Source organism: Micropterus dolomieu, linkage group LG21 (genome assembly GCF_021292245.1).
Source record: "Micropterus dolomieu isolate WLL.071019.BEF.003 ecotype Adirondacks linkage group LG21, ASM2129224v1, whole genome shotgun sequence".
Classification (NCBI taxonomy): domain Eukaryota; kingdom Metazoa; phylum Chordata; class Actinopteri; order Centrarchiformes; family Centrarchidae; genus Micropterus; species Micropterus dolomieu.
The window spans coordinates 20,950,322-20,971,995 of NC_060170.1; the positions used below are offsets into that span (position 1 = coordinate 20,950,322).

The 21,674-nt window shown below is 40.5% G+C and overlaps 2 protein-coding genes across 5 annotated transcripts in view; one reads left to right on the forward strand and one right to left on the reverse strand.

The window, feature by feature from the left end:
• Positions 1-8,281, reverse strand: part of agtpbp1 (ATP/GTP binding carboxypeptidase 1) — a 34,318-nt gene extending 26,037 nt beyond the window's left edge. The window contains exons 1-5 of one of the 2 annotated variants that reach the window (XM_046034108.1): positions 8,024-8,281; positions 6,556-6,614; positions 5,127-5,257; positions 1,196-1,263; positions 735-798 (exon numbers count right to left, since the gene is read on the reverse strand). In XM_046034108.1, coding sequence (XP_045890064.1) covers positions 735-798; positions 1,196-1,263; positions 5,127-5,257; positions 6,556-6,587 — 295 coding nt within the window. In that variant the 5' untranslated portion in view covers positions 6,588-6,614; positions 8,024-8,281. The remainder of the gene's footprint in view (positions 1-734; positions 799-1,195; positions 1,264-5,126; positions 5,258-6,555; positions 6,615-8,023) is intronic. The other variant, XM_046034106.1, reaches the window with a different exon arrangement.
• On the forward strand, positions 8,210-20,929 carry naa35 (N-alpha-acetyltransferase 35, NatC auxiliary subunit). Of its 3 annotated transcripts, XM_046034110.1 has the most exons (25): positions 8,210-8,455; positions 8,835-8,917; positions 9,263-9,301; positions 10,199-10,327; positions 10,435-10,468; positions 11,197-11,311; positions 11,501-11,575; positions 11,864-12,031; positions 12,264-12,330; positions 12,472-12,515; positions 12,621-12,671; positions 13,162-13,245; positions 13,434-13,548; positions 14,692-14,870; positions 14,983-15,042; positions 15,254-15,360; positions 15,545-15,611; positions 16,856-16,954; positions 17,088-17,266; positions 17,386-17,522; positions 17,636-17,703; positions 17,799-17,939; positions 18,153-18,275; positions 18,557-18,637; positions 20,434-20,929. In XM_046034110.1, exons 4-25 carry the CDS (start codon positions 10,207-10,209, stop codon positions 20,491-20,493), a joined length of 2,175 nt encoding a protein of 724 aa, XP_045890066.1. In that variant the 5' UTR covers positions 8,210-8,455; positions 8,835-8,917; positions 9,263-9,301; positions 10,199-10,206; the 3' UTR covers positions 20,494-20,929. The 3 variants fall into 3 exon arrangements, with proteins under 3 accessions (XP_045890066.1, XP_045890067.1, XP_045890065.1); XM_046034111.1 differs by lacking the exon at positions 9,263-9,301; XM_046034109.1 differs by lacking the exons at positions 8,835-8,917; positions 9,263-9,301.
• Positions 20,930-21,674: the final 745 nt, after the last annotated feature.

The window sequence follows — 21,674 nt, forward strand, 5'->3', positions numbered from 1 at the left end:
ACCATTTTACACGCCTTCATCTCATCACGCCTGGATTATTGCAACAGCCTTTTCACCTGTTTAACCCAAAAATCTATTGATCGACTCCAGACTGTCCAGAACTCAGCTGCCAGGCTTTTAACCAGAACAAAGAAATATGACCACATTACCACTATTTTAGCTTCATTACACTGGCTCCCAGTATGTTTTAGAATTGACTTTAAAATTCTATTGATCACTTCTAAAGCTCTTCATGGCCTCTCGCCTTGTTATATTTCTGACCTTTTAGTCCCATACGCATCAGCACGTACCTTGAGATCCTCGGGCAGAGGTCTGTTGTCTGTTCCAGAGTCTCGACTGAAAACTAAAGGGGACAGAGCGTTTGCTGTCAGGGCCCCGAGGCTCTGGAACAGCCTGCCCGAGGAAATCAGGTCGGCTGAGTCAGTGAACTCTTTTAAGTCCCTTCTTAAAACATACTTTTATAGGAGAGCCTTTCCCGACCTTATTTAACTTTATTTTATCCCTTTTATTTTATTCTATTTTACTTATTTTATATTTATCTTAAACGTGTATTTTAGTCTTTTCAATGTTTTCTTGCTTTTATCTTTACACTTGTTAAAGCACTTTGTAACTTGTTTTTGAAAAGTGCTCTACAAATAAAGATTATATCTATCTATCCATCCATCCATCCATCCATCCATCCATCCATCCATCCATATATATATATAGGCCATGAGAGAAAGAGAGAGACTCACCCACAGTCAGCAGCTCACTGAGAATATACAAAATATTCAGAGTGGTCTGGACATCCCGGTTGTTCTGTCGAAGCCACAAAAAGTAGAATTGTTAAATAATATAAATGTCTATATGTTGAATTATAGACATTTGAGACATTTGTGCAATTACCTCTTCTTTCTCCAGGGTTACACAAAGGCATGTATGCATTTCTTATGTCACCGCATGCAGTGCTTGAAACAGTGAGCTTATATAGTGAGCTCACAGCAAGGATGTCTACTGGGTTTTAGAAGGTTGTCTTAAAGGGAGACAACCTTTCTATCTTTCTTGTTGAAAGTTAGATAAGAGATTGATACAATTCTCACTACTGTACAGTAAATATGAGGCAGCCCGTTAGCTTAGTTTAGCACAAAGACTTTAACATTAAGCGTACTCCTATAAATATGACTTTTGTCAGAGTGTTGTCATGTAGTGAGCTGACCTCCAATGAAGCCAGGATGACCTCCATGCCACTGGAACCTTTGGACATCACCTCTTTTCCGGTCTTCTCTGTAACACACAACAAAGTAAACATTTTAGAAAAGTGAAGATAAATAGTACTACAAAGTGAGGGCTGTTATTCCAAGCACAGCAGGTTGTCCTGTATATTTTGGGTCGACCATCAAAGACGAGTTACAATGTCACAGGGGATTATTTGGAATATGGAAAAGTAAGGTGTCAGGTGTTCTGCGCCTTGGAGAGCAGCGACCTCTTAAATCATTTCTGTCGAGCCAGACGTTTTAAAGCTCTACAAAAAAAAAAAAAAAAAGGCATTTCAGCACTTGTCCACTGAAATCACTGAAAAAAATCACTGAAAAAAGTAAAAATGATTTGATGCAATTTTTATCCATTTACTGTATTTTGCAATGATTTTATTTTACTAATATTTGTGTTTCAATAAAGATTAACCAAGGTTTATGACAGCACTGAAGAGTAAAGCAGATAATTGTGGTCGGCATAATGAACTGTAATGTTTAAACGTATCTTTAATTGAACCATCATGTCTTGTGATTGTATTTCTTAGTCAGCAAAGGTTTACTGCTGAACGTACTCCACATGAACTGTGGAGGTTAAGAGTCAGAGTGATTGTTCTAATCAAACTTCCCAATCTCATCTAATCTGAGCAAAGTCTTTAAAAATGTTTAAAATGTGTGTGCCACTTGACTTGTCATCATAGATAATGCTATTGCGAGTCTGACAGGTTAAATATGACTTATGTTAAGCATTTACAATACATAAAACATTTTTTCTAGATGATTTTTATCATTCTGGACCCTACCTGGAGGGTCCGGGGAGGCCACAGATTGACAGTATCTCCTGGTGTAGCGGTACTCCATTTCATAACAAGGGTCTCAAAATTCACCAGCGCTTTGAAAAGATGTCCTATTTTTCCAAAATCCCAGGTTCACTGCCTCTGCAGTCCTAAAAAGGTTTACAGTGCAGGTCTGCTATGAATCTAAACACTTAAAGAGATTGATAGCCTATATGAAGCTTAAAGGCACTTTGAAACTTTCACTAGTACTTCTCTAGCCCTCTAATGTTCAACTTTCCAACTGTGTACCAACACACCGGGGCACCAGGGGCAGGACACTATGAAGCTGCAATAGTATATACTACACCGCCAACTGCTCCAATAGAAAATTGTATAGGATTACCTCTCCTCACGGGTTCTCTACTCTTTCTCTCTCTCTTACTGAATTCCTGACTGCAAATGAGAGTGAAAAAACATTACTGCTGCCTCTAAGACTGGATTTATTCTCCACTAAAACACACCAAAAAGGTGTAGTAATTTTCTATATTTTCCTTAATTAATCAGATATATGAGTTTATAGCTACCCCACTTGCCACTCCTGACTTTCCTTTCTCAGCGTCATCTTCGTTCGTTCTCTTGGTATCTCTAACGGCCTCCTAAGCTCCTAATACTCTGAACATGAGGCGAGAGTACAGCAAAGTCTGTCCTCGGGTGTATAGTTACTGTGAAAAGGGTCACAGACCCCCTACTTCCGCCTAACCAATGTCACACTCATAGACATTTCAAGTTGAGGCTGCAGGCGGACAGTGACCGACAGCCAAGCAGCAGATGAGAGAGGAACAGCTGACACATTAAGACTGACAGGGTCACAGACAGAAGCCTTTCCACTGTGCCCATCAGTCATGATGACGAGTTACTTTGAAGTCGGAGGAAGCAACAAATTACGGGCAGAAGAAAAGTGGAAGAAGTTCTGAAGCAAGTTCAAAGTATGGCAGCAGGCTTAAAATAGTAATGTTTCAGCAGAATTTTTCCCTCCACAATGTACCTTCGTACAAAGACTCCACTAAATCAATATAAGATACAAACACAAATGTGGATTTGATTATATTTTTTTCTAATTACTAAATAATCATTTAGTCTATAAAATGTCCTAACAGTAGCACAAAAATGCACCTCAATGTCCAAGAGTCTTGCATGTCTTCAAATTGTGGTCGAAAATTAAAAAATATTCAATTTACAAACATGTAACATTGAAAAAAGCAGCAAATCTTCACATCTGAGAAGATGTAACCAGACAATGTTTTCCATTTTTGCTTGATAAATTAATTAAGGGCTATATGTAGTATTTTAATGAAATTAATAACTTTTTTATTATTATTTGTGAACAGGTTGTAACCTCACATAACATTGTTCCATTCGCATGCTTTCTTGGTTGCTTGGAACAGCCACTATGCTGCTTCCTATATGAAGAAATTGGGTCAGATTTTGCATGAAATCCATTGGTTTAATTACCACGGTCTAACTGTTATACTAAAGTCTGGCAACAATGTAATTTATAATATTCAGTCTTGCTCTCAACCATTTTTGTTATCACCCAATAAATGTAGCTATGATGACATTTCTTAGCTTCTCCGTTGAAAGACACACAAATACTTATTGAACAGCTGATCAAGCAGATAAAAATATATCAGTAATGTTGCAGTGGGAGTATACCTGAGCTTCCAGCATTTTGTGTGACACTGCCCACAGTGTGTCGGCCTCTGTTTTAGCCCGGTCATTGGGTTGAACGTGCGCACGAGCAGATGGTTGGGAATGTAGTGATTGCAATCTGAAACCTTACCGCTAGTGGCCACTGAAAACTAACCATTCCCCCTTAAACTAATTGTTAAAGCTCTAGAGCAATGATGCTTGCATCAGTAATTTCTATTCATGCCAGCTGCTCAGAGAGGTAGAGAGGCATCCTGCTAACAGAGACACACTCATGTTTCAGTATGTTTTACACAGCGACAGAGCACAATGCCGCCTTCTTCTGCTGTCAGATCTTCTTCTCTGCTCCCTTTCAAAAGAGTAATCAGAGAACCAGATCGGGAGACACCGTCTCAATCCATCAACACTTTGACTAACGGTGCACTAACCCATCTCTATTTACACAGCCGTGAACACGTTTTTAAGTAATTAACTCAACCTGACTAGCTGATGCTTTACATGCAGACATTTTAACTTCAGAGTCCGTTTACAGGTGTTGGGGAGTACTACAGCATATGTGAATAAGTATAAAGCCCTTTGTGACTCGAGTCAGCGTCTGTTGGGGCTGAAGTCCACGAGTGTGAAAATGAACAAAATATTTTGATGCATTTTGATAGTGCAACAATTACATTATAGGAGTGCAATAATAAATCTGTAGAGTCTTTGAAATCAATATACAGACTGTCTGTGCCTTTCAGTGCCTGTTCTTAATGCCAGGTAGGTTAGCTAATATTAACCTGAAACTATCAGTGTGGGTAGGTTTGTTTGTGTGTGTGGAGGAGAGATGTTTCTGTATCTCTTATGTGCTGTTGTATATGTAATAAACACAACTCACTTTTTATACACAATTGTATAATAATTATTACAATGCATGGATATTATTCAGGTATGAGGCACTGCCAGCAATGCAATTTAATGGTTATACTGTACTTTTTTTATAGTCGTAAGTACCAAGAGGTGGCTGCACTGCCCATTATGGTTATCACACGTAGCTAAACATTGCTATACAGATATCACTGTATTGTGGGTGGCGATGGTGCAGTGGATAAGACACATGCTTTGGTGTGGGAGACCCGATTCAGTTCCCACCGTGACATCCACCAATGTGTCCCTGAGCAAGCTATGAAATATATAGCAATTGCAAGTCACTTAGGATAAAAGTGTCAGCTAAATGACTAATTATTATTATTATTATTGTTATCATCATCACACCCTGGTCTCTGAACAAATGCTATAATACAAGAAAAATGCTAATTTAGTATTTTTTATTGTTTCTGTTTGAGTCCAGTAGATACATGTTATTTTGTGTGTGTGTGTGTGTGTATGTGTGTGTGTGTGCGCGCGTGCGCAAGCACATGCGTGTGTTTGCTCTCACCCTGTGTCTGTATGAGATGAAGTATCTTTGCAGTGATCTGTCTTGCCATTTCAACATCCCTCACCATGGGCTCTCCATTCATCCTCTCCAGTTGGCCCAAGAGCATCAGTACCCTGGAGTTACTGGGAACACTGGAAACACACACACACATTTTTAGCTTTAGGAAGACTGTATGACACACGATTTATAAATGCATTCCTGTATTGGCATTTGGAAGAACAGATAAATAAAGAAATAAAGGATATTGCATATTCAAGCCCATCTGGAAAGATCAGAGATCCGTTATAGCTTGACACAGCGTAATGAGTTATGATGCTGTATTTACCAACAGAGTAAATGGAAATCTGTCATGTTTTCCTGCTCCATACCGAGGACTATAAGAGAAGAATGGATCCGTTTTATCACAAAAGTGTGTCAAAGTAGCTAGCACTGTGTTTCTCTGGAGAACAAACCTAAAACAGCCCGTCATATGCTCAAATGCCCTTATATGCCCACAGTGAGTCAAGTATGTCTTACAACATATGAATAACCGACAAAAATAGCCTTTTCTGAAATATCGTGCTAAAAAATATACAAATTGGCACTCCACATTTAAAAACACTGAGCCGAGTCTCCAAGCGCTTCACTAATGCTGGGATAGTGACCCATCCTCTTCTTATAATCTTAGCTCAGTGGCACTCAGCTGGAAACACAAGGTTAGAGGTCAGTTGTTGGTACAGCAACAGCAAACATGAGAGAGAATCAAGACTCTGTGATTGTAGCTGGTGGAGCCAAGTTTCTCATATGTCCTTATAAAGTCAGAGAGCGCGCGCCCGTGTGTGTGCGTGTGTGTGTGTGTGTGTGTGTGTGCGTGTGTGTGTGTGTGTGTGTGTGAGATAAAAATGGATAAATGGAAAGAATGATGAAAAAAGTGATGCCAAAGTAAGTATGGACAAAGGAAAACGCTGAAGTAAAGCTTAAATAAACACACTGCATAAATCACATAGATTAACACAGATTAACTAGAAAATGAACTTATAAATGTGCACATTTGATGAGGATAAATACACTGAAAGTGCTTTTCCTTAAGCCTATTTCCACTGCATTAAAGATGAGTGTTATTTTTTTTGATCATCATGACAAATACATATTAAAGGTTTAAGCAAGTCCAACTTATTTTCTGCTGTGTTGCACATTTTCTTTCTTCTGCACACAATGACAGTGCAACAAGAAAACAAACAGTAGGGACACTGTGCAGACAGTTAAAAAGGCAGACTAGTGCAAGATCAGGATTACATCAGGGAGGGTAAAGGTAAGCATTCAGTGTGAGACAGTGAGAGAATATGTGAACAGATGGTTGTGACAGAGCAGCTTTCACACAGAAACACATGCACACATCACACAGCCTGCAGTGTTTGCTTATGCACATTAAAATAACAAAGCAACTCACCCTTTCTCTGTGGCCATTTTGGGTTTGTTCATTTTTCCCACATCAACATTTCATGTCATCTGCAAGAGAAAGAAAACAAGACCTCGCTGACAAAAAAAGGACAAGCATAAACATTCTGCACAATTTTAGAAATGAGCACAATCAACCTTTACCCCTTGTGCCAAAAGAGATCCCACTGAACTCCCTCTGATGTAATCGCAGGCTCTAGACAGCCCTGCAACTATGCCAAAACCAGATAACGCTAAATCTAAAACGCACATGTGTGTTAGTCCTGTAAGAAACTAATGACTGTCCAGGGTGTATGCCTAGCAGGGAGTGCTGGGACAACCTGCAGCCGCAGATTGATAGCTCATATTGACTGCACCAGGTCAGACCTACTATTAGATACACTGAACCTCCTGACTGATTTTACACAAAACAAAGAGGGCTGCCCTGCAGATCTCAAATGTCTAGAGACAAAAGACCTGCAGACAAGGTCATTTGAACACGTTTGAAAAATGCAATACTCGCGTTCAGCTACATTACATCAAATGACAATCGGCCACAACGTATTTCAAAAAAGGAAACTGCATCATTCAGCAACAGATTCTAGCAATTGACTAAAGAAACAGCCCAGTGTAATGCATTTTCAAACAGCAGGTCTCCCGAGAGTTTTAGATTAGGTCAGACAGTGAATACAGGAGGGTTTATGGGTTGCTAGAAGATGAATCACAAACAATGCTGTAGTAAAATGTGAGGCCATCTGTCAACATCAATAGTGCCAGATAAAGATAACGTTTGTTTGTCTTTTTAAATGGGACTTTTATAATAAGGTTACAATGTGCTCAAATGACAATGACATATTTTACCCATCAAGCATATAAAATAATCTTTTAACTAAGTCAGGCTTTTGCAAAGTTTGCAGAGTCAGACTACAGAAGCCCACCACCCCTTTCTAAATAATAGACAGGTAAGTTACTAGATGAACACACCTGAGGATCTCAGCTAAGTATGGGGTTAACAGAGGCTAGACCGTAAAGAGCCTTACTGCGGATAATCGATCTGAAGCTTTCTACAAAGCAATTGTAAAACTGACATGTTGTGGGGCCAGCTTACATGCCTCCTTCCACAAACCAGAATCCAAAATCAATTTAGAAAACAAGATATGTCTTAACGTTACAAGATAAGCTATTATCATAACACCAGCCTGAAGGGACATTTGGGTTAGTCACTGTCATCAGGCTATTGTTAGCTAAATACACGGCTACGCAAGGCTGTTTTTACAAGATGCTAAGAGAGATAACCTAGCTGAGGCTGCTGGCCGTTGCACCTGCTGGACTAGTCACTCATTAACGGCCGCCTGCCTGCCAGAGCACGCTAGCTAACGGAGGGATATGCTGTGAATGTGCGCTAAATCAAGAGCACACAAGCGGGGTTAGCAAAAGCAACACGCCTTTATTATGCCAACAAGAATAAGGATGTTACAAACCTGTTTGGAAAGGAACTGCTGTCCCATTCAGGGAGGACCAATTCCAAGATAAGAGGGGCTGCTGCTGTGTGCGTTTCCTGAAACGCCCTGCTGATGTTGTGATGAGACCAGCTGTCGGTGTAAGAAAACGCGAGAGTACGTTTCTCTGTGTGGTTTTAGGCGCAGTTAGGACGGGGACGGAAAGCTCCCGAGGTGCATCCATAGACTGTATATGAGTGCATCATAAACTTCCTATAAAATTAATATAGATTTATACCTTCACTGGCCAGGTTTTAAGCCATACGCTGTTCATTTGGGGCTGGAGCTTTAGTATCACATATACGGACTACATTTCCCAGGTTCACAGTGGCAAGTGACGTTTAATTTATGCGCCAATTAGTACAGTCTTTGAAGAGCTCCTTATTAGCTACATGGTAAATAGAAAATACTAAGGTACGTGCAAATTTACAACGAAAATATGGCTTTCTGATAATAGTGTTCATGTTTTGTATACCTGATCAAATTGAATGACCAGTTAAACTGTCGATATTCAGGCTTTGTTCATGGTAAACATCCACTGTGGGTAACATTAGCATGTTAGCACACGGTACTACAAGCTACTTTGACGTTGGTGATCGGTAGCAAACATGTCCTATGCATCTCATCTCTTTTTAATATTTGCATGAGCAACTTGAACTGCAAATTTGGGTCAGCTTTACACTGGTGTTGATAATACTGCGAAAAATAGCCAAATAAGCTCACAGACTTATTCTCTTGTGTTTGTTTGACATAAACTTGTTGTTATGTTAGCTAAATTCTTTTTTTCTCTCAGTGAGATGACTTCCAATGCCAGACTGAATGAAATGCCTCAATATCTTCTTTAACTGTAATTATAAATTACCTTCATGTGATCAGGTAAAATCGATTTCAGTGTGTTAATATCACTGCAGTTGTTACCTCTTAGCTCAAGTAGTTACATAAATCTAATTTAAAATGATTTAGAGAAGTAAAATTATTAATTATTATTATTTCGGAATATATTATAGGTGTGTTATAAACACAGTCATGTAAGGATAAGAAAGATTAATAAATCTATTGTACAGTAGTGTGTATGTGTGTGGGGGAAGGGGTGGATTACCCGCCACAGTACTGAAATTCTTGTTTTAAAAGGTGGAGACTTTCCAGTGCGTGCAGTTTACACCTTTTTAGGTTCTCAAGTCGGTTCACAGAGCATGATGTTAATCCTCCCTGTTGCCCTAGATCATAACATACTGCCTGTCCAGATTTCCAGGAGTACAGGTCAAGTATAAACACTAATGTGTAAAGGTTTCATACAGCATACATACAGCATAACATAACTAATACACAGAACAAATACACAAAAACAGACTGACTTATCTGCTTGCACCTGGACCGAGAACAATTGAAACAGAAGATGAGAAAGTTCCAATGAACTTGCAACAAAATGAAAGACATATCATAATTCAGACCTGTTATGGCTAGCACAATAAGTATATCGCATTCACTTGAAATACACAGGTCAATTGACGTACCCTCACTGCACAATAAGGTCCAATAACAACATAAGAGTTTAATCAGTGTTCACATGGAGACAACGTCTGAGTATGTGATGCCATCTGACTGCAGATTGTGTTGCATGTTTATAGCTTGATTAGCCAGGAGAGTGCTAGCTTTTGGAAAATCTAGTGGATATAGTGAAGAAATTATTGTGTGAATGTATTTTTCAGGTCATGATTAATAAAGACAGCTGACTACTGCATTGCAATGCTATGAGACCAGAGCATCTTCATTGGCTGAAATCACAGTGACTTCTGACTTTAACCCATCATGTAGTGCTGGGTTTTCATTTAGTGCAAAGATGTTATATCTCATAAAATTGTCTTACTGTGGGCAGTCTGGCTTCTAAAACACAGGTTTAATTAACTACAAGTAATAATAAATACATAATAGCTGCATTCCATTTAGGTATGCTGGTTTTGGAGTTGCAGTATTGTTCATTTCCTAAATTAATGTTTTGTCAACATGATCAGTTTTGCAGTCAAGCCCGGGAGTCCCAACCTGTCACAAAATAGTTTGACATTTTCCCCTTGTTAAAAAATATTTGTAATAGCTGGTATTTTGTAACATTATGAACACTTTGTCCTAGTTCTCTCTCCTCTCCTTGTTTGTCTTTAGTAGTCACAATGGTGATGAAGTCAGCAGTTGAGGATGATGATGCTGGCTGGGGGCTGGGCATCCCAGAAAAGATGAAGAACAATGCCAACTGGGTTGATATTACACATGAATTTAAGGGCGCATGCAAAGGTACAGTCTCTGCTTGTGTTTGTGTGTGAGCTGATGTGTGCGGTTATGAAATGGACTGATGTGTTTCTCCTGTTCTTCTTCTTTGTCCTCATGCTTTATTCATGCAGAGTTGAACCTTGGAGAGTTGCTTCATGACAAACTGTGAGTAGGACAGAATGCTACAGAGCAGTTCGCTCAAATGACAAAAACACATTTTCCACTTACTGCTAGGTGACGTGAGTCAGTCTGCTTACCCTCCCAAAAAATGTATCAATGCTGATTTCAGTAGAGAGGTTTAATGTCCAGAAATCTAAATACTGCTTTAGGAATGTCATAGCATTGACAAGACAGAGTAATTGCAGTGAAACACGAAATGATTGTTAATCCTTGCATAAACATGTTTGATTTTTATTAACTTTAGAATGAGCCGTTTATATCTATAGAGGGAGCAGGTCTGATCCAATATGTCGGTCCGCCATGTTGAACAGCCACGTTTCTACAGCAGCCCAGAACAGACAAATCAAGCACTGGCTCTAGAGAGGACCTTTTACGCTTTTTTGTGAGTTTCATGACCACTTTAGGTTCCCCTACATGCTTGGAAGAGGAGGGTGTGAGGCGAGGGGTATTCAGTTTGTTACAATCTGCAACCTCACCAGTAGATGTCACTAAATCCTACACACTGGTCCTTTAACCATTATTATTAACCCACATATTGGATCAGTCCATAAATGTTACAATTGATATTAGTATTCAGAATCTAAGATTTGTTTAACCTTTTATAAACACACAAACAACACACACACACACACACACCACACACACACACACACACACACACACACACACACACACGTATAAATTGGACACTAAGCGTTCTGCTATGGTGGCAGGTTTGGTCTGTTTGAGGCCATGTCAGCCATAGAGATGATGGATCCTAAGATGGACGCAGGAATGATTGGAAACCAGGTCAACAGGAAAGTGCTCAACTTTGAACAAGCTATCAAGGTACAGTACCGCTAACCTGTCACTGTCACCGTTGTACAGTGAAAACGGTGAACTGTCAGGAAGTAAGACAGAAAGTCTGATTTTCTTAATTGAAATGTACAGCTCTGATTGTATTGTCTGGTTTAATATAAACAATATAATTAACCACCTAGGTCTAAGTATTCTATTACTCTCTTGTGTTTATTCTAGGAAGGTGCCATCAAGGTGAAAGACCTTAGTTATCCTGAACTCATCGGGATCATAGACACATGTTTCTGCTGTTTGGTGAGTATCATTTTTTCACACTGTAAACGGTGTGGGATTTGTATACAATACAGTGATTTGCATTTGATTGACACACGAAGGCCACATTTTCTTTTTTGAGTAGCACCCCTCCACAAGCACATCATAAGAGTGAGCGCAGTGTTAGTGGGTTACGAAAATACTTTCTGACAGAAAACTCTTGGGAAGTCTCAGGGATTTTAAAATCGTCATCAAAGCCCATTTAATTTTAGATCAGCACCACTACGGGGAATCCAGTACTCATGTGTGCATGTTTGTGTGCATTCTTAGATCACATGGCTGGAGGGTCACTCCCTGGCGCAGACTGTATTCACTTGTCTATACGTCCATAACCCCGACCTGATTGAAGAGCCAGCCCTCAAAGCCTTTGCCCTGGGCATCCTAAAGGTGTGCGACATTGCCCGAGAGAAAGTCAACAAGGCTGCTGTATTCGAGGAGGTAAGCAACTAAAAACAGTCTGTGTGTGCATCTTTGATACTGTACTGTTCTGAAATCTGAAAGGGGGGCATCAAAATGGATGGAAGTTACACATCACTACAACATTTGCAAATGTGTGTGGCAGTATTTGAGTTGTTGCCTAGGCTTTTACATTCCTCATGGGTCAGGTAATCGATAACTCGGTGTCATAAGTTTATGTCTGAACGATGACTTACCACATATGTGTCTGTAGGAGGATTTCCAGGCCATGACCTATGGTTTCAAGATGGCCAATAATGTCACAGACCTGCGGGTGACAGGTACAAGTACTGAATTGTGATAGTTTATCAAGACTACGGCTTCACGTGTACTGTGGACAACTGAAGCAATTACAGATTAATACTGTTGATAGCTGATGTCATCTCTCATCATCTCTCTGTCTCATTTGTTCTTCCCACCAGGTATGCTGAAAGATGTGGAGGATGAGTTACAGAGGAAAGTTAAGGTGCTTGTTCTTTGCCAGTTTGAGCCACAGTCATTTCAGTGAAACACTGCTGATACAAATGTAAAAGTATTAAACTGTTTATTGGTTTCTTTTCTACTGCCTCAGAGCACCCGTAGTCGACAGGGTGAGCAGCGAAACCCAGAGGTTGAGCTGGAGGTAAGTCAGGCCAATCCTCTTTCTGTGGAGTTTTTGCTGCAGATTGTTTTTTTGTTAAAAGGCATGTTTTTCAATAACATTTTTGACCATCTGAAAGCTAAACACTAGTTGTTTGTGACAAAACATTTAGTGCTACAAGTAGCAAATCAGATTGAGTCCACTCTTTACTTGAGCCTAGTATCCCTCCTTTTCAGCCACAAATGAAACCTTAAACCCTTCATCTCAGTCTCTGCCTGTTATAATTTGCTATGTGTCTATTAGAGTGTGGGAATTTTTACCTGTTTCATTTCATTAATAATAATAATGATGGAAGGGAAAAAAAACATACCCAAAAATGGACTTTGTCTTGGTCAAAACAAAACTAAAATCCAGCCTCGGTGATTTCTTGTGCCTTGTGGAGCTCCAAAGACTAATTTGGAAATACGTGTATTAATAGCTTTGCATGTACACGTGAGCCTGTTCTAATGTTCTCATACTTTTATTTTTCCAGCATCAGCAGTGTTTGGCACTTTTCAATAGAATCAAGTTCACACGCCTTCTACTGACTGCACTGATCACCTTTACCAAGAAAGAGGTAAAAAAAAACAACACAGACCTTGACAGTTAATGACAGCGTTAATGACTACCACATCTTCTGCTTATTGCAGAGCAGTGAAGATGAATGTATTACATTTGTACTTGTAGCCACCTGTATGTTAAATTGGTCATTTTCTTCTTTGTTTTAGTGTGTGTCTTTGTTTATGGTTTTTATCTTTTTATCAGACCAGCTCAGTGTGCGAGGCCCAGAAGCTTGTGGTTCAGGCAGCTGATCTCTTATCAGCCATTCATTCCAGTATTCAGCACGGCATCCAGTCACAGAATGACACCACTAAAGGAGGTAACATACATATATATATTACACTACACATGCGTATGATTCAGTTTAGGAATTAGTCAGGACAACTAAACATGAAATGCAACATACATACAGCACCCTGTAGGACATTGTAGCCAGACAAAACATAACTAATACACAGAACGAATACACAAAAACACACTGACTTATCTGCTTGCACCTGGATAATTCAGACGTGTTATGGCTAGCACAATAAGTATATCGCATTCACTTGAAATACACAGGTCAATTGACTTTCCCATAACACTTTCCAATAACAACATAAGATCAGTGTTCACACAGAGACAACGTCTGCAAACATGAAATCGTGCATCTATTACACATATTATTACTTTCCAGCCATACAGTTACGTATTCACCATGGCAACCTAGACGTTTACAATTATGATGTACTTATCTTATCTATTGTGTTCTTTGGCATGATGCGTCTGCAGGTGCCCGATTAAGTTGGTTGTGTTATATTTGGCAGTGCCTCTGCCACGCCTCGAAACACTGGCTTTGCAGATATTGCAAGTAGCCAAACTGCTGACCCCTTGTTTTTAGCTTCCTCCATGCTATGTTAGCTCCCCTAGCAAAATGTTCGGGTCTACACATTGCATAGTACGCGGGAAATTTATTTGAATAGATCGGCCCCCTTGTCAGAGGATCGGTGCATCCTTAATTGCACTACAGTGCAATCTAAATGGACCTCCTTTGCCTCTGATGTCTGTTAAAAACATAAAAACTTTTATCTTGCTCCACTGTACAACATTTAGCTGAGAAAGACTCTTTTTTTATTTTTTATTTTTTGACTTTTTGTTAACACAGGCACACACTCGCAATATCTACAGTTTGCTTATTGTGGGGAATACTGTATCATGCAACTATATCGTGCAGTATCTACCACTACGGCTGCTGTGGGTGAATGTGTAACTGTTGTATATCATGCAGTAATATAAGTGTTATGTGTTGCTGCACTGTTATGTGTTGTTTGACTGTATATGTTTAATGTTATTCGTGTGCCATGGTTGTGTGCTGCCAGACCCTGTGGCCTCTTGAATGGCCAAGACCAATTTTTCCCAAGGCAGACAACAAAGGCTATTCTTATCCTATCCTTTATGGGGTTTTCTTCTGTGTATGCTGCAGATCACCCCATCATGATGGGCTTTGAGCCCCTGGTAAACCAGAGACTGCTGCCACCTACCTTTCCTCGCTACGCCAAGATCATTAAGAGGGAAGACATGGTGGCCTACTTTGGCAAACTTATAGAACGCATCAAGACTGTCTGTGACGTGATCAACACCACCAACCTGCACGGCATACTGGTAAACACATTTCAATATCTTTACATCTTTACATTCTGAACCAGTAACCTTAGATAAGCAGCTTTTACCATTTCACTAACTATTTGAATACCCATACTATATATTTTCCCAGGACTTCTTCTGTGAGTTCAGTGAGCAGTCTCCCTGTGTGCTCTCCAGATCTCTTCTTCAGGTGAGTTCATAATTGCCATTTTGATTCCGAACAGTCACTGCTTTCTCTCTGATGCCTACAGAGAGATTCTTTGAAATATGCGAACAGTTTTAGAAGTTTATATACGTGTAACAGTTAATAAAACCTGTGGGTGATATCACATAATCTTTTAATTGAAAACAGTTTAAAACTCAGTATAGAAAAGCTAAACAGGTGGTTTTCCTAAATCCAGACAACGTTCCTGATCGATAATAAGAAAGTGTTCGGGACCCACCTGATGCAGGACATGATTAAAGATGCTCTGAGATACTTCGTCAGCCCACCTGTCCTCTCCTACAAGTAAGTCTGTCATCAGTGAAATAATGGCACACTTAACATGTGAATCATGTGATGTCATTCAAGTATTTATGTTAGCTAATGTTAATTTGGAACTTTGTTTTTATATGCAATAATATGCAAACTCTCTTGAGTGAGCTTATTGTGTCTCTCGATGCTTATTGTGCGTATGTGTGTGTCTCTCCAGGTGTTGTCTGTTTAACAACCACCAGGCCAAGGACTACATTGACTCCTTTGTTACGCACTGCTCCAGGGTACGTTACCTGTACTCTAAGTTACAGTTAGTTTGTGCATTGGGGTGGCGATAAGGCACATGCCTTTGGTGTGAGAGACCCGGGTTCAATTCCCACTGTGATACATCCACCAATGTGCCTCTAAGCAAGACACTTAACCCCTGTGTGTGTGTGTGTGTGTGTGTGTGTATAAAAATCCCCGTCTCACCTCTTGTGGGGTGGTATGTGTCATCCCCAAGCTCGGGTCCTCTACCAGAGGCCTGGGAGTTTGAGGGTTCTGCGTAGTATCTTAGCTGTTTCTAGGACTGCACTCTTCTGGACAAAGATCTCTGATGTTTTACCTGGAATCTGCTGTAGCCACTCTCCCAGTTTGGGGGTCACAGCCCCCAGTGCTCCGATTACCACTGGCACCACTGTTGCTCTTACTTTCCACATCTTTTCTAGCTCCTCTTTCAGCCCTTGGTATTTCTCAAGCTTCTCGTGTTCCTTCTTCTTGATATTGATGTCGCTTGGGATTGCCACATCTATCACTGCAGCCTTCTTCTGCTGTTTGTCGATCAACACGATGTCTGGTTGGTTAGCCGTCATCTGTTTGTCAGTCTGGATCTTGAAGTCCCACAGCCACTGGTAGGATTTCTTGATATCAGCCATTTCTTCTATTTGTCTGTGGTACATGCCGTGAAGTTCTTTGTCTTCTTTGTCCTCACCCTCGGGTTTCTGCTGCCTGAGGTATTCAGTAAGCCCTTCATCTTTGGGGGCCATCTTCCTGATGTACTCCTAGATCTTTGTTGTCTCATCCTGGACAGTGGTCTTGACACTCACTAGCCCTCGCTACGCTTGGTGTACAGTCTCAGGGTCCTGGATTTCAGGTGAAACCCTCAATGCATTGTGAGGAGCTTTCTTGTGTTGATGTAAGTGGCCTCTATGGCCTCCTTTGGCCAGTTTATTATACCAGCGGGGTATTTGATGAGAGTGTGTGTGTGTGTGTGTAATGCATTGTCACGCCTCAGTTACTTAGTGAACCTTATGGGCTGCTTCCACCTCAGCGTAGGTTTGTTTTAGTAGTTGACTTAAAAGTGAATCATTTGGGAGGAAAGTTGTGAAATTGTTTCCTCAAAAGAGAGCTGTGGCATCTAATGAGATGACACAGGACATTCAGTTATTTTAGGTGAATTTTGGGTGAACCACTGAGTATATCCCTGGACATACAAGTGGTGAATGTGTGTTATTTGTGTATGTTTGTGTCTTGTCAATTCTCCCTACAGCCGTTCTGCAGTCTGATTCAAATCCACGGACACAACCGAGCTCGACAGAGAGACAAGCTGGGTCACATTCTTGAAGAGTTTGCCACACTGCAGGATGAGGTGATTCTTTACGATGTTTAAGCACGATAGCGCTGCTTTTGCATTGTTAGGTGGAGATACCGAAAATTATAGTTACATATTAATGGACACATTGCCCCATAAACCAACGACTAAACTCTTTTGTGCTCTGCAGGCAGAGAAGGTGGACGCAGCCCTGCATAGCTTGCTGATGAAACTTGAGCCTCAGCGACAGCATCTAGCCTGTCTTGGCACCTGGATCCTCTACCATAACCTGAGGATCATGATCCAGTACCTGCTAAGTGGCTTTGAACTGGAGCTGTACAGCATGCATGAGTACTACTACATCTACTGGTGAGCGCACACACACACTTGTATGTTACCGGTAACTGCTGACACTAACTGGCAGCCGCAAGCTCACAGTGAAAGCACAGAAAATCAGTTCTCTGATAATTGTTTGTTTTTGGCCGCAGGTACCTGTCGGAGTTTTTGTACGCATGGCTGATGTCCACTCTGAGCAGGGCCGACTCCTCACAGATGGCAGAGGAACGGATTCTGGAGGAGCAGCTGAAAGGACGCAGCAGCAAAAAGACCAAGAAGAAGAAAAAAGGTACACTCTAATGTAGCGTACGGGCTGACCACGCCATATTAACCAACGTCTGCACAGAAATGCCATGTCATTAAATGAGGAAGTGTGATCTTTTGTTTGGGTTTCCTCTGCAGTTCGCCCTCTCAGCAAAGAGATTACAATGAGTCAAGCATACCAGAACATGTGTGCTGGCATGTACAAGGTAGGACACCGCTTCAGATGCACCCTCTTCTCTCCAATTTGACACACACACTGCAGCATTATCCATTCTCTCTCTGCTTCTGCCTCTCTCATCAGACTATGGTGGCTTTGGATATGGACGGGAAGGTGCGTAAGCCTCAGTTTGAGTTGGACAGCGAGCAGGTTCGCTATGAGCATCGCTTCGCCCCCTTCAACAGTGTGGTCACCCCCCCACCTGTACACTACATCCAGTTCAAGGTACTGGAGCAGGCACTCCACATTTTCTGTCCCCCCCTTCCTTAGAACCCATTATTCTTGTCCTTTCTTCTCCGCTCTTCTCTTCCTTTAATTTCCCCATTTTTTCTCACCATATTCCTATTAACAACTTGTATCTTTCCTTTTTTAATCATTTCCCTTTTTGCCCTATGTCTGACATGCTCCTGCTCTCTCGGCCCTTGTTGCCCTCACCAGGAGATGTCTGATCTGAAGAAGTACAATCCTCCGCCAGGCTCCGCTGACCTCTACCTGGCCGCCAGCAAACACTTCCAGCAGGCCAAGCTCATCCTAGAAAATGTGCCCTGCCCAGACCCTGAGGTCAGGAAATGTTTACCATTGTAAAATAAATGCCGCCTCTTAAAGGAAACCTATTTTGTGTTTTATCGTGTTGGATTTTCATTTGCTAAGGGTCTACAGTACGAGTCCCCAGATTCTTGAGTACGAATTTATCTCATTCTCATCTACACCTGTGCTACTTGTACGTAAATCAGTTTGTATATCAGCATTCAAAAGCACAGCAGTCTCATTTTTTTGCTCTAAATGAAGTTACCTTTTCTGATGTTCTCAACTATCAATAACCAGTTAATTACTGATAACAGGTGAACCGTATACTGAAGGTGGCCAAGCCCAACATTGTAGTCATGAAGCTCCTGGCTGGAGGGCACAAGAAGGAGACGAAGGTAACACAATAAAACATTCCCTGGATTATCGTTTGGTTCTGTGGATACAGTTCTAAAATCAAAAAATAAATAAATAAATAATTTGATAATTAATCTGATCCTGTGCACGCCCTCTGGAAGGCGCTATAGACAGGGTGTCCGCGGGGTCTTAAAAAGTCTTAAAAGGTAATAAATCAATTTTGTGAAAATTAAGGCCATTAAAAAGTATTAAAAAGTCTTAATCGCCATTTAACAAGGTATTAAATTTTGAAGATATTTTTTTCAATGTGAAAATCCTGTTTGTCCAAAAGTTTGTTTGCTAAAAGTGTAGGTAAACGTATTTATTTATAATGCATAGTCAAAAATACTAGACAGGCAGTAAGTAGCGACTGTGATTCGTTTCTGTAACGTTGGGCGCAGGAATCTACCGAGCGCCTATTTCACTGGTAAACGCTCCAAAAAATAGATCCGTGCGAACCAGAAAATGATTTACGAGTACAACCGACCGTAATCTCCCACCCTGCCGGACCCGCAATGTTAATCGTCCAAAACATAGTCGGAGTGGCGATCAGGAGTAACGGGATTAACCCGGTTGGCCGGTCGCTCTGTGGCCACCTGAACAGCCCCGTTCCTGTTTGGCTAACGTTAGCTGGCTATTTAGCTAAATCTGTGCCTTTTATTGAAACACGTTGAACTTCTCATAAAGCCGATGCTCATGTTAATGTCACTTTTTGTGAACAGATCAATCGCAGCCTCGATGGAGCATTAAAAAAAAAAGCTTGATGTGCTGTAACAAACTTTATAAATCTTGAACTCATAGTTCTGCGTAAACAGTTATGATTATTGACGAGTTGGTATCCCACTATCATGTAGCCTAGAGCATTTTTCATCTTTGTTCCCTCCTGGCCTATTTGAATTTTGTTGTATTGATCAAGTGGTCGATGAAAGTTATCACACATATCATTACAGGCAAGCTCACATTATCTAGTTTAAACCAACTAAAACACAAAATTACACTGTGTTTCACATGATTTGCTGTAATATTGCGTATAAACGTCATAGCTTATGTAAGACAGCTGCTTTTCGCAGGAAATCTGACCAGTCCTTCACATAGAAAACACTTGGCCCATACAGGCTGTTATAGGCAACTGAGAAAGTTGGTGAATGCCTCAAATGTTAGGTGGCGTTAAAACCTGATGACATATAGGTAATAAATATGTTATAAATATATTTAAATTCCTTTTAAAAACTCAAAAATATCCCTTTTAAAGGTGTGTGGCAGATTTAATCGGTTACAGCTCAAAGTGGCGTGGCAGTCTTGAAATATGTTGGAAAAAGTCTTGAAAAGGTCTTAAAAAGGTATTGAATTTTACTTCAGGATTCCTGTGTATATACCCTGTATAGAGCAGCGGCAGCAACTAAGAACATTTACAAAAAGTCTTTCATACCAAATGCAATAACCTCTCTCAATTCATAAACATGTCTCTACACTGGAATCGCATCCGTTATTGTCTGTACTGTGTATGTTGCGTTATTTATTGTTTTTGTACTGTGATTTTTAATTATGTAGTTTTTAATCGGCCTGTGAAGCCAAAGACAAATTTCCACATTTGTGGAAAATAAATCCAAGACAAATTAGCAGTTTTTATGTAGTTGTAAAAGTTTAGCTGCCACAAAAAAAATGAGACATTCATATTTTTTTTGTAATGTTTATATGGTTTAATCAACATTTATTGTGGTAGGCTTGTCTGAAGTTCAGTTCATGCCTTTTGAAACAGCTGTTCAACATTGTGAAAACCTTTTTTCTGCATCCCCAGGTGCTCCCAGAATTTGACTTCTCAGCTCACAAGTACTTTCCCGTGGTCAAGATTATCTGATTCTGCTCTGAGAGTGACATCATGAAGACCGTACCCTCACCTGAACAAGTGTGCAATGGCCCTGGTCCAGTCCATGTCTGAACAATGAGCATGATACACTTGACTATAAAGGAGTGTTTGACACACCCAATTCTTTTTTTTTTTCTTCACCTGAAGCAGAGATGTGATAAGAGAAACCAGACCAGAGAACTCACAACTGGACCTAAATGAGTGTCAAAATCCACATCTGTTTGTGTGCGTGAGAGAGAGAGAGAGTCAGAGTCAGACACAAGTCCAGGTGCTTTTTTTGCAAAGAACTGGCCAATGGAAATTGGTATAAGCCGCCTGTCTTGTGAAGGCTTTAGTAGAACTGTAATGATAATGGGTGCATATCAGTCAATCAGAAACCTTTCTATGTATTTATGTGCTTATCTGAATAAAAAATGTTGAGTCTGAAGAGACCACAGTATCTTGATATATCTTGTGCAGCGGCAGTTTCATGTTAGCATCAGTCTGCGTTGTGAAACCAAGACAGCACAATCTGCTTAGAAGAATGTTTCTAACTATTTTTCCATTTTATTCTTAAGTGCTGAGAATTCATGAAATTTACTTTTAAACTTGAGAATAAAAGCAAGTTATCAAATTTCTCAAAGCTAAGAATCACTCTTACACTCCCATTTATTTAAGAGGGCTCAAGAGGTCTCTGAAGTGGTTAGGAGTTGCCAGTAGGGCTTGTGATGGCACTGTGGAGACAGAGACATGCGGAGAGGAGAGGTAGAATTCTGATGACGCGCAGTTAATCAGACGGGGTCGGACAGCAGCCATGAACTTTGTCAGCGAGTTGGTGAGGGACGTGATCTCACCACTGACTGCGCAGTAATGCGTTTTCAGTTCAATTCAAGCTGGTGACGACACTTCGTTTATTTGCCACAGGACAAACGCAGCAATGCTGATGATTTTGACCGTCATAACCATCAATAAGCTGAATAGTCATGGAAACAATTATAGCACTTACAGCCCCACTTACAGCCCCACACACTGTCACGCCTTTCATCGAATTCCCAACAGCACCACCCCCAAAATGCGACAGAAGCAAACACAGTTCATATAGCGGCCAATACAGGAGTAGTGTAGTTGCATTTGATGGCGCCCATATAAAGATAAACTTTGTGCAGGCCTATATCATAATGTAATATCTTGAA